General features: G+C 38.7%; 1 protein-coding gene across 2 annotated transcripts in view; it reads left to right on the forward strand.

Moving 5' to 3' along the window:
• Ccha1 (neuropeptide CCHamide 1) overlaps positions 1-13367 on the forward strand; it is an 88698-nt gene extending 75331 nt beyond the window's left edge. The window contains exons 3-6 of one of the 2 annotated variants that reach the window (XM_076374953.1): positions 3051-3086; positions 3395-3641; positions 13002-13173; positions 13253-13367. In XM_076374953.1, the coding sequence (XP_076231068.1) occupies positions 3051-3086; positions 3395-3641; positions 13002-13173; positions 13253-13279 (482 nt within the window). In that variant the 3' untranslated portion in view covers positions 13280-13367. The remainder of the gene's footprint in view (positions 1-3050; positions 3087-3394; positions 3642-13001; positions 13174-13252) is intronic. The other variant, XM_076374954.1, reaches the window with a different exon arrangement.
• Positions 13368-13824: the final 457 nt, after the last annotated feature.

Here is a 13824-nt window from a genome sequence, read left to right on the forward strand (position 1 = left end):
TGTGTAGGTTACCCGTGGATGAGCCCGCTATGACGACCGACGCCGAGGTCGAGCGGCCAAAATAAATTGCCAAAACAATTTTGGAAAAAATAGGGGAGACACCAAGGTGAGACCGATTGTTCTAGAAGAAAATCGAACGATCGGGACCCCCTCTTCCTTGACCCCCAAGCCCCTTGGGAGGGGAGACGAAGTATTTCCGTCTCTATCTCTCCAAGGGAAAAAGCGCCCCCGCGAAATCGCGGGCGCTACCAAAATCGGTTGTGAGCGTCGCGACGGCCGAATCAGTAGAGATCAAGCAATGGAGAGTGACGGACAAAGCACCCAAAGCCAAATCTCAGCGACCTTCGATCGCTGCTTAAAGATCGGGGAGCAGGCCCTCCAACAGGAGACGCTCACACCCACGCCACCGGAGAAGTCGCATCAGGAAGCTGCACAAGAAACCTCTCCGGAGGAGTGGATAATAACTATCGGCCCGCCAAGAATGGGCCCACAATTGCTCAGGGTGCCGGAGCACATTCCGCGCACCACGCGGCGGTATCGCTGCACCGTCCCCGGAGGGCGGTACGCCCTAAAATGGGATCGGGAGCAGCGACTAACGTCGCTGCTTTGGCGGCCGGCGGTGGACCCCCCAACGCCGAGAGGCCAGGATAGGAGTGCCGCCCCCGCGGCTGCAGCGAGCCAAGCGGGCGGAAAAACGCCCAACAGGCCCCGACCAAAGACAAGGGAGGAAAACCGCCAGCAGACACCAGCACCAACGACCTCGAGGGCCTTGGTGGCGGCCAGGCCCTCCCCGACTGCCAGCCGCACCCGGCGACCACCCCGGCCTCAAGGACCGACGTTGGAAGAGCTTACGCGGGCAGCAGTCGGCATAGCGGTCGAAACATCGATGCGGCTGCTGCAGCAGCAGCAGCAGCTCCAACAGCAGCAGACCACGGCTCCACCCGCTAATAAGTAAGTTCAATTGAATTTATATTTTGATTGAATTTCCGACAACGCTGCGAGTGAGTTCACTTCAATTGAACTTCACTTGCAGCACCTCTCTCTCTCATTCGCGGAGAAAGTATTAGTCTTTCGAGTCCCGCGTTACGATGTGCATACGACAGAGCATTACCGATTCTCCGTTGCACGGACCGTGCAAGGGGGGCGGTATGTTTAAAAAGCGGTTATATAACGGGCATTTGGCTCGTCCGCGAGATTCGTAATTTGTTGGTATACGTGACCGACCGAAGGTGGCCTTCGGTTGGAGCATACGTTGTCCTAGCAGCAAAACACGATCAGCTGTCGTATGACTTGTTTTTGTCGTCAAAATTAAAGTTCAAACAAAGTAAGCGTTGTCGAGCAACGGTTTTGAACTCCAGGCTCGATGTCGAGTGGGGACATCGGAGCCTGAAGGAGAGAGAGAGTACATCGTACTACATTAGCACGAGACAAAAGATAATTTGTGAGCGCCGCGTAGTGGTAAAATTTGGCACGTCTTCCGCTTCGCGGAGACACGCGCGGCTCTCGCCCCAGTCGTCTTACGACAATCAAGCTTGACGCAGTCAGTGCGACCGTTCGTCAAGCGCATCTCAGCTCGCCAGTTTCCAGATTTCAAGTAGTTTGGTTACCAGACACTTGAAATCTCACTAGCTCTCAAAAGCTGAACCTCTGTCGCCGACAGACTAGGAAGCTCTGCTCGATTCGTACGTATAATACGTACGAAAGAGCACCTGGGTTGTTTTAGGAGACAATTGATCGAGATTTGCACTCTTGGAATCGGGGCCTGCCCTGATTCTCTGAGTCTCGTTTCGTCTCGGAGCAACAAAGGCCGCTGCCTGTTGGATCCCTGAGAGACGGGTTACAACAGAGAGAGATAACGTACGTGCCTATCACCTCTGCGTTACTCGTGCTCTGCCACCCCGTTTAGTAGCAACCCCCGTGTGACGAATAGAAGCACACGGTAAGGTGAACGGAGTCGCGGAGCCTCTGGCCGTCCTCAGCCTCCAGGACCAGCAATTCGCTGGTTATAGCGTGTCCCTCCGCTCACGAATCCCTAAGTTACTTGGATTCGTACGGAACGAACCTTTCCAAAAGGTGCATGGCGAAGAGAAGAGGTCCCCCCTCCTCTCAAGCCACTCGCTCATCGACTTCTTCTTCGCGCCAGAAGAAGAGTCGATAATACAGTCCACTGCATTACCTTTGCGTTACTGGCAAGGTTTTGCTATCCCCTCCAAATAGGCTCGCGAGCGCAGCCTGGAGTTGGGAATCTTTGGTATAGCCAGACTTACACTCTTGCTTACCGCCGCGGTTCCGCCGCTATCTCTTTTTCAGACGTCAACGTCGCTAAGAGGAGCGCCGGCGTCACCACCAGCCAGGGCCATCCGATCCACCGACGAGGACCGGAGCCAGCATCCAGCCCCCAAAAAGTTTAAATAAACGTCGCTTAAAAGCCCTTTTCAGGGCCGACAAAATATAAAACTTGTGTTTTCGTTTCTTTCGAATTCCCTTCATCTCACCTCATCCGGACCTCCGTTGGATCCCTTATTTTAAGCGATTCCAACACAGCACGTGTTCCGCAAGGGAGCTGTACAGTCCTTTTCGACACTAAATTCACTAACCAGGGGGATGGCTCTTTGCGCAACGGCACACCACATAACAGTAGCAATTTAGAGACATGTACAATATGATATGTGATAGAAGTGACACACCTCAAGAAACGTGGATTACAAATTATACAAGGTATACTTTGCTAAATATACTTTTTTGAGCTGTCATTTTTATCGCATATGAGCAAAATGCATTGCGTAAGGAATAAAAAATATAAAACACATTTTTAGAATTTTCTAATCACAAAACATATTTTTCTACGAGTTCAATTGTTTTATATGTTCTTTTACAAAAATATATTTTTGGATAAACATCCGCAGTCTACTCACAAGTTTCTTAAATAAGAATTATTAATGGAGTTGTTCACTGACGCAAATAGCGTAGTTAATAATATGATTGCACGTATCCCTTATGAGTATATTAGTAATAATTGTCTACTAATTATAAAATATTGCATGTTTCAGGTTCTTGCTTGAGCTATGGACATTCATGTTGGGGAGGTACACATTCATTTATCTTTCCTTCCGTGTCAAATTTTGGAACAAGAATCATGTTCGATAATAATCATAAAGTGAAAAATCAGATTTTATGTAAAATTGAATATGAAATTGAATTATTTATTTGTTAATGTTATACATATAAATTTGATGTATGTTTATCAAGTTTTTTCATTTCTTCATTAAGCATTGTCTTCGGAGCATATATTTACATTATTAGAAATATGGACATATAACGCACAATTATAGAATTTAGTTAGCAAATCAATTAGAGAATTCTTACAATAATTCTAATAACATGTGCATTACAGCTCATGGTAAACGTAGCGGAGGATACAACAAAGACATCGTTGCATCGAGACTAGTACACGATATAAAATATTATGTACCTTCAGTTACTAAGGAACAATGGATATTATATCATTTGATTGGTCGACCTTCAGTATCCACCAAATATAAAGAAGAATGGGTCAGACCATTCAAGATAATAACGCATTTACTCCAGCATTCCCACAATAGTGACTTTAATATACGCACGATCAATGATGAGACTATTAGGTAAGTTTTGAAATGTTTACGTACATATATAGAATAATAATATACGATTTAGTGTTGAGTCTCAAGTCAACAATTTTCCTTTTACTTTCAAATTAATGAATTAGTTGCAGTAGCAGTACTAACTAAAATAATTTTCTAACTTTCGGTACCTTGATTCGAATTTAGGCAATGTATTGCAGGAGCTTTACAAATTATCAACATATAAAATAGACAATTACGTAAAGCATTTCACAAAATATACACTGTTGTATCAGACGGTATTGTAATAAAGTTCACACTTTTTGGATGATTAGAATAATTAAGAGATAATATCCACTATGTCATATAAATAATTACCTTTTCATATCCATCTAAAATCATACAATTTACCCAGCTGTTGCAAGTTTTTACCGATAGAGGCGAAAGTTCAACAGTGGAAATTAATTCACCATATGCATTTTTTTTAAGTGGTATCGTTAAGGTAGGTCCCCACTGATGTAACTACGCGGCGTATACAGGTTCGTGAACTACTTGAAAACGTCGATTTTTATGACTAGCTTCGGAAAAATGAAAGGTCTGTACGTATTATAAACATTTTTCTTTGTTTTAAGGGAGTACGATCAGATATGTCAAAGCGGCGACATTACCGACAAAATTCGGCAAAAACAGGGGTTTACACCTTGACACTTTTCGTTCTTATATAAGATGATTTTAAGCTGAGAATGGGTTCATTCGAAAGAAAAAAGTTCAATGCAGCGCAGACAACTCGCGATTTAACGAAATTCTACTGATATTTAGTAATACGAATGTTATAAAGTAGAGCAAAAATCTACCATTAACAGCTACAGAAATTAAGGCATTTTTATGTAATTTAGAGAGTGTTTTGAACGAAATCGCGAGTTGACTGCGCTGCGTTGTACTTTTTTCTATCGAATGAGCCCTTTTCCAGTTCAAAATGTTCTCATATAAGGACGAAAAGTATCAGGTCGTAAAACCATACCATAGTATTGCTTTTGGCTGGGTTACCGGTAAAACAGAGCAAAAAATATGACAAATTTAGTTGGGCTTTTGCGAACCAAGCAGCGCCTAATTTGAAGGGCTGCCGATGTGGAATCGAAATCTGTGATGCCCAAATTGGCGATGCGAGTTGCTGAAAATTTCCCCATCCACTACACACACCACGTTAGGTGTAGCGTGTACGTGAGCTGGGCGCTTCGGGCCACTTCGGACAGCTTTGGAAAGTCAAAAGAGAATGCGAATGTAAAGTGGACCTTACTCTCTCGCTCTTGAAATACTGTCCCAGTTGCCGACAAAGGACACAAACCGCGCGTGATATTTTCATTTGCCCAGACATATTCATGAAAGCCCGTGAAGACAAGAATACGCAGCCCGTTTTTTGCTATCATGCAGGATCAAATATGTGACTTTTTTTATTTCATACAGAATTTTTTTTAGTTTTCAACTTTAGAATTCTTCGTTTCATATATTATTTCATTTATAAAATACTGTAGAATATATAATTCATATTTTAGCCACACAGATAGCCATAAAACTCAGTTGTACTTTTCTCATTTTTTTACAACCTGTCTTTTATAGAATAAAATAATAATTTGAGTCAAAATAATATAAAATCAAATTTATATAAAGATTGGAATTGTATATTAAAATTACTTGCAGAATAAAGAAAAAGTTGCAGGTTTGAACGGGATCCGAACTCGAGCAATGGGATCCGTGCATTTTGATATTCATCATTTCATTACGGTTACGAGGTGAGATTGTGAGATCCTATACACGTCTGATGTCGCAGTTAGATTATGTATAATGAAAAAACAAATGCAGTAGATCACATGTATATTCAAAACAGTCGTGTGCGTTTGTATACACCACCAGACACGTATAGGGAATTTAAATATCTCTGTATAGGAAAGGAGTCCTATATTCACTACAGGGTGTCCCAGAATAAGTGTAAGTCCCGAGAAGGAGTGATTCCTGGAGTAATTCTAAGCAACTTTTTCATTAACGAAAATTTCCTCCGAGCCTTTGTTAACGAGATATTAACGAAAAACACCGGCCAATGAGAGCACGAGTTTGCCGCCCGAGCGACTGCGGTAGCGTTGGGTACGCGCTGGCTGCTACGGTTGTACACCGAACAAGAAAGTCGGCATGCGTCGAAGGAAATAGCATTAGTATAAAAATATTTGCATAACGTATAAACGAAAAAGCAATGCAACAAAAGAAATGAACGGAGAATTGGAGAATTAACGTTGAAGATAGAAACGTTGAAAGTAGTCTGCGTTAGATTTAAGGAATAACAATCATTAATGAATTAAATGCAATTCATCTGTAGTTTTTAAATCTGTGTCGCGGATCACTGTACCGATCCTGGTCATCGACAGTCGAAATGGTTTATAGTAGGGTAGAATGTTTTCAAAGAAGCTCCTTGTGCCCCCACGTAGTTTAAGCATCTCAGACCTTCCTTGTTTGGACACTCCGAGATCATATCTCCTTCGAAACCAAAGCAATAAAGCAATAAATTACTTAAACGCGTGCCCCTGATCTCTGCTAAGGTGGTTAGACTGGCCCTAGCAGCGACAACTCGACACATGGTGCTAAAAATTTTTTTCTTATTCTTCGGGGACGGAAAAGACTTTCTCTTCTTCGTGGACCCTTTTGGACCGATGCACAATGTGTCTGTTTTCTGTCTCCAAGCATTGGATACGTAGGTAGTACAAGAGTGGAGTGAGCCCTTTTGTAAAACTGCTTGTTGGTGCTCGTTGTGCACTTCTGCAAAGCATGTTTTCTTGACAGATACTGATTTTTTTCTCTCTCAATCTTGTGGTCGTAGTGAAAGTTAACTCATAATAGAACGATGGGAAACTATGCCAGGGTAGAAGGAGCTTCTTCGAAAAAATTCCACCCTAGCATAAACCATTTCGACGGTCGATGACCAGGATCGATACAGTAACCCAGTGACACAGGTTTACAAACTACAGGTGAAGTTTCTTCTTCACTCCCTTTATTTTTTGTTGTATTGCTCTTTTGTTTATACGTTATGCGAAGGAGAAATTTACGTATTTGTGTTTTTACGGTGCACGTAGTTTTCCGCGATTTTAAGTAATTATTCATTTCAAGTGATAAACAAAACAAGGACTCGGTATTATTTATTATGTCGCTTTCAGTTTTCATACTAATGCTATTTTCTTCGATGTATGACGACTTTGTTGATCCGAGTACAACCGTAGCATCTAGCGCGCGTACCCAACGCTGCCGCGGTCGCTCGGGTGGCAAACTCGCGGTCTCATTGGCCGGTGTTTTTCGTTAATAACTCGTTAACGAAGCCTCATCTTACATTTTCGCCAAGGAAAAAGTTCTTTCAAATCACCCCCTGAATCACCTCTTTCAAGGCACTGCAACATTTTTATTACACCCTGTATATATGTGTAGATAATAGGCTTTAGTAACTACTGTTGTTACGTCCCCGTAACTTTTGACAGTAGCTACTTTTCCTGGTCCTAGCTCTAACCAACTCCAAACATCTCTTTCACTGTCCCTAGCTCTAACCCAACTCAAACCCCCTTTTTGCTACCTACCCTCGGTCTGCCACCATAATTTTCAAGCATATACAAATTTTTATCTCTAAAACGAAAAGAGAGCGACAATTATTTCAGTTAGAAAAATTAATCCACGTATCAAGATACATGATATAAAAAAGTTTCAAAGAAATTGGTGAGGAGGCCCTTATTCTAAATAATTGCCAAAAATTTTAGTCCTGAACACGAAGTTTAGTTTAACCCTTACCTACAAATTCAATACTATGATTTACTGTTTTATGGACATATCCACGAGCAGTAAGTCCCGCGTAACTTTTAAAACCGTCCGTGTGTATTTCACTGCCGGCAATCACATCTTTATCGAAGATATCGATCCAAGTCGATGCCTCTCGATTTTCAACGACTATCATTCGACAATCGTTCGTTTTGGTATCGGCGACCCAGTGGCCTTCCACTCTTCTGCCACGATTGTATTTTCGTTTTCCAAATTTGGCTTCGTCAATCTTTTATAAATGAAATAATATAAAATTAACGATGTGTCACTACAGAAGAAAAACAAAGAAAAGAAATAGAAAAAGTACTATAGAACAGTTATATAAGATACCTGAACAATTATACAAGATCTAGATTCGAAAATGCCTCCCAATTTAGGCATTCCTGCCTGAATTCTTGAGAAATGATCTACGACCATTTCTCGGCAATATTGATACCACGCAGAAATAGTGGCAGATGATAAATTGCTACCATCTTCTTTTGTAAAGTCGCACAACTCATGGGCAGTATCTTCGTACGAAAAATCTCGCGTGAAACAATACATCAATCTAAAACGAGCATTACAAAAACGAAAAAACGTTTTTAAGAATCTTCTAAATTTTTTAATCGTTAATTTGATGAAGTCTCGAAAAATAATTCTAACTTTATCGCCTTATCAAAAGGCAAATGGACATCCTCAGAAAAGGAATCAATTGTGGCTGCAAATTGTTTGCAACTGGACCTTCCAACAGAACAGAGAAACCGCCTAGCACCGTGTTGCGATGAATTATATAATTTCATCGGCTTTCGATGAACAGAATAATTTTTATCTGTCCTTAACAACCCATGCTCTCGAGCCCAGGCGATCGCACTTTCTTTTGAATTTACAGAAGAAAAAAATAAATAAATGAAAGGAAATAGAAATATACGGTATACTACAGCTAATAAAAAAGAAAAAAACACGAGGAGTAGGCAAAAATTAATAATACGTAACAATAAAGTAAAATAAATGCTATACTAGTTGAATGTACTAAATAAAAGCTAATATAAACGTTAAAATGCTATATATAAAATGAGTGAAACGTTAAAATACTACAGATATACGAATGAAACGTTAAAATACTATAAATATACGAATGAAACGTTAAAATACTATACATATGATACTTAAAATACGTTAATAAAATGCTATACTAATTTACAATATTAAATAAAAACTAATATAAATCATAAAATACTTTAAATAATACTAAAATACTATAAATACTACAATACCATAAATGTTGTTGAATAAAAGCGTCATTGCGGGTATGTGACGTCACTTCCGCCTCATGGCGTTCGAACCTTCTTCCGTAACCGGTGTGTGCATTAATGAGAAATGTATGAGAGATGTGCGTTGCAAAGAGTCGCCCAATTTAATCTATATATATTAAATGTTTAGTTTCGGTAAACAGTACAAAGATATACTAAGCAAGGTGTTACCAAATAAAAGTTCCTTTTATTTAGACTTGTTTCTGTTCAAACTTTATAAAAACCTTTAACAAATGTTAAAATACTATACCAAACTACTATTCTACAAGAAATACTATATTAAAATTGAAAATACACAAAATCAAAGAAATTGGCAATGAAGACATTAAACTCAAACGCAAGGGAATATTGTGGTATTACCACGTAAATCAAATCACTCGTAAAACTTTGAACATCGAAATTTAATTTATCCTGCCTAAATGGTCGCTATTATGATATCAGTGGCGCAATTGCTCATATCCAACGGCATCGCTCATTGGCTCACCTGCCTGTAGAAGTCAATATGGCGTCGAAATAGCTAGTGAAACAGTTTAAAAATGCTGACCTCTAAATACGTATAATTTTTCAACCGCTGGATTCCTAAACTTAAAATTTGCATTTTTGGATTCCGCTCGTTCAGTACTATTAAAATATGTAAAAAAAACATTAATTTTTGTTTCCCCAACGTAAAGTTCAGGCTAGTAATACCATACTAAAAACAATAAAAAGCAATGTTTTCGTAGTTCCTACAGATTGTACGTTATTCTAATGTGTATCAAAACATTGAAAACTGTACAGGAATAAGTATTTCATAATGAATGAAAGAAAATTGAAAGAAACTTTCCATTTTCAGTAATCTAATATTTAGAGTTACTGCAATCCAATAAATCATATATGTATGATACTAATTGTAAGACAAAATGTTTACAGAATACAAAGTTCTGTAATCGTAAACAGTAACATAAACCTAGTTCATCCACTAAATAATATCTTCCGACAGAAGTATTTTAACATGAACTTGTTTTGATGTTCTCATGTGTAGAATCCATCTCTGTGTCCCACATAAGACCCTTTATATACAGAGTGTTTCGAAATTGATGATACTAGACGGACAGGAAGAATGTATGACTCAAAATACGACAGAAATCAGGAGGAATGAAATTGAGAGGAAGGCTTCGTTTTTAAGTAAAAAGCATTTCAAAATTAATCGAGTACGCATGCATCTAATTAATAACTGATGTTACGACTTTCACTATAGATCGCTGTTCTACACGGATTGATGCGATCATACAATAGCACGCTATACAGAGTGTCCCAAACTAAGTGCGGGAGCCGGAAATGGGAGATTCCTGGGGTGATTCTAAACAACGTATTCCTTCACAAAAATGACCTGCGAAGCTTTGTTAACGAGTTATTAACGAAAAACCCCGACCAATCAGAGAGCGCGAATAGCGAGCGCTCGGCCGACCAGCGACAGGGCACAAGCTACGCGTAGCGTCCACTTCTTGCTGTGCTCGAGTCTTCTACAAGAAACTCAAAATCTCTACGTAAATGCTCAATTTCTCTTAAACTAATAGATGGAAAACCATTGGAAAAAATCAGGAACACGTTAGCTATCGCGACACATATTATAGAATTTTTTCAGATTTTTAAATTAATTATCCAAGTTGTGAAAAATAAAAAACAAAGAAAAAGAATTTAAAAATGCCGATTTAGTAAAGTAATACCATAGCAAAAAAAATAAAAAGCAATGTTTTCGTAATTCCTACGGATTGTACGTGATTTTACCGTGTATTAAAACACTTAAAACTTTACAAGAATACTTATTTCATAATAAATGAACGAAAATTGGCCGTATTAGTTGCTGTAATCGGTAAAAAGTACGGAAACATTGATTTTCATTTTTTCTAATTATGACGGACCAAGGCAAAAAATGGTTAAATAATTTGAGATTAATAATATGACTCTAGTAATATGAGTAACTACTATCGGTAAAACTCACCCATTCGGAGAGGAATTCACCTGCTGCTTGAACACTTGCTCCATTGTGTCACTGTGCCGATCCCGATCATTGGGGGATGATGCCCAGGTAGCACTGATCACAGGTATACAACACAACAAGAAGCCACCTTGCATTTACAACAGTTCGCGGTCACTAGCACTGATCACTTCACCAAACGAGCACTTGACCTTTTAATGACCGATAACCGATTGTTTTGAAATGTTCTGCGGCATTCCATAAATAAAAACAAGATGTTACACAGTTCGGCGGCGAAATTACGATCGATACTGACGATTTTTTCCGAAGTCTCTTTTCTCGTGCCCTCGCATCCCTCCAGTGCGACTTCTCGGGGTGTAGCTTCGTCAAAATACTCGAATTTAGCTTGCTAGTTGACATCAACGAGGTTGGATCTTCCTCGATTATTTTTTTTAGTGGAGGTGCAACTTTCTTCTTCAGATGTGGCCATTTATGATCACAGGTATTGCCCTGCAAGTTCGAAGGAACTTGCAAACGCGAACTTGGCGGTAATTTCGCCGCCGAACTGCGTAACATCTTGTTTTTATTTATGGAATGCCGCAGAACATTTCTAAATAATCGGTTATCGGTCATTAAAAGGTCAAGTGCTCGTTTGGTGAAGTGATCAGTGCTAGTGACCGCGAACTGTTGTAAATGCAAGGTGGCTTCTTGTTGTGTTGTATACCTGTGATCAGCGCTACCTGGGCATCATCCCCCAATGATCGGGATCGGCACAGTGACACAATGGAGCAAGTGTTCAAGCAGCAGGTGAATTCCTCTCCGAATGGGTGAGTTTTACCGATAGTAGTTACTCGTATTACTAGAGTCATATTATGAATCTCAAATTATTTAAACATTTTTTGCTTTGGTCCATCATAATTAAAAAAGTAAAATTCAATGTTTCCGTACTTTTTACCAATTACAGCAACTAATACGGCCAATTTTCGTTCATTCATTATGAAATAAGTATTCTTGTAAAGTTTTCAGTGTTTTAATACACAGTAAAATAACGTACAATCCGTAGGAATTACGAAAACATTGCTTTTTATTTTTTTTGCTATGCCATTACTTTACTAAATCGGCATTTTTAAATTCTTTTTCCTCATTTTTTGTTTTTTACGACTTGGATAATTAATTTAAAAATCTGAAAAAATTCTGTAATATGTGTCGCGATAGCCAGCGTGTCTCTGATTTTTTTCACTATTTTTCATACAATAGTTTAGGAGAAATTGAGCAATAACGTAAAGATCTTGAGTTTCTGGTACAAGACTCGAGCACAGCAAGTAGTGAACGCTACGCGTAGCTTGTGCCCTGTCGCTGGTCGGCTTAGCGCTTGCTATTCGCGCTTTCTGGTTGGTCGGGGTTTTTCGTTAATTACTCGTTAACAAAGCTTCTGAGGACATTTTTGCAAAGGAAAATGTTGTTTAGAATCACCCCAGGAATCTCCCATTTCCAGCTCCCGCACTTAGTTTGGGACACCCTGTATTTACTATCAGGGTACTATATCATAGAATACTATACAGGATACTATTGCCACCTTGTCTCAAGTACAACAACGGTCTGGAGTGAGATCTGTAATATCAGTTGCTAATTAGCTGCATGTGTACTCGATTAATTTGCAAATCCTTTTTTTTTTTAACAAAGTCTCCCACGCAACTTCGTTAATCTTCATTTTCGTCTTACTTGGTACCATAGAATCTCACTAACCCAATATGTGGAATTCTAGAGGAAGTGTAAACCAAAAGACTGTCGACAGTTAGCTGTTCAAGATGGCCCAGTAACCGATGAAGGAAGGACAATTTTACAGTAGAATTCCCATTGAAGGACAATGAGTACAAACACAACCTTCTCAAGTAACCGAATACTCTAGGTCGTCAAATTCTTTCAATGTATTTGTCTTACCGATATGTCCGAGCTATTCTTCGTCTTAAACTATAGTGTTAACTTTATGGCATTGTTATTGCAACTGAAAGTAGATCGGACACTATGTTTAGGATATTTTGTGATCCAATTGAGGTGTCCTGTCACCCCTTAAAACTTTGAAATATATATATTGTTACATCCTGTATTGCCAAAAATTTGTATCACCTGTTATGAAACACTCTACATAACCATAGTGTCATTACCACGGTGAAGGGTATTTAAGCGGCAGCAGTACCTTCCATTCCACTGGCTAGAGAAATACATTTGTAACTTATTCAGTGAACTCTGATCCTTATACTAACTTTGTCTCCCCACAAACACAATAATTCAGAATTATAACTTTTCCAGGCATAATAGTAATGAGGACTACGATACACGAAGAAATATTTACGATATGCAAGATATAGCGAAGAATATCCATGACAAATACCAAAAAAATCCAGAAATATGGTTAATATCAAATGGTAATAACAATGGATACGGCAGCGAATTGCAAACCATGGAACTTTTCGAATTTCTGGTAAATTACAAATCGAGTTATACAATTCAATATATTAATATTCGACATGTAGTATTAATGTCTTATTTTTATTTTTCAGAGTGGCTCTATTAATAACTTCGAATGAAAAGTGTTTAGTACCTTCATGACATTCAATGTAAAATAGCAAAATATATTGTATCTAAACAGGCAAGAAAATTATTATTTAAAGAACATGAGTATTTACTTCGTTTTTCGAATAAAAACTGAATCATCATCTTATTAATATTTTGATATATAATGTCTTAGAATTTTCTTTTTATAAATGTATTTCTAATACTTCTAAGCTTTGTTAGGATTCATTTCGTCATTCTGTGAATAATTTTATTGCTGATATTATAATAGTTTAATTAAGTAGAGGTGTTATATTAAAGAAAAGAGCAGCAGTATGAAATAAAATACACAATCTGATAGAAATGGTTGAAAATTAAGCATTATGGAGATTATAACACTCTCTTATAACAGCTGTTATTGTTTATTATTGTTCTTTTACTTGATGGTTGTACTTTGTATGGATCGCAACAGAAAGTTTTTGCACGTGCATGTTACAGTGAAATTTATTTTATTTCCTCATTTTTAAAAAAATAAAGAAGGTTAGCATATACATACACGTAACGACAGAATGTAGAATGT

The sequence above is a fragment of the Calliopsis andreniformis genome, chromosome 3 (genome assembly GCF_051401765.1).
Source record: "Calliopsis andreniformis isolate RMS-2024a chromosome 3, iyCalAndr_principal, whole genome shotgun sequence".
Lineage (NCBI taxonomy): Eukaryota > Metazoa > Arthropoda > Insecta > Hymenoptera > Andrenidae > Calliopsis > Calliopsis andreniformis.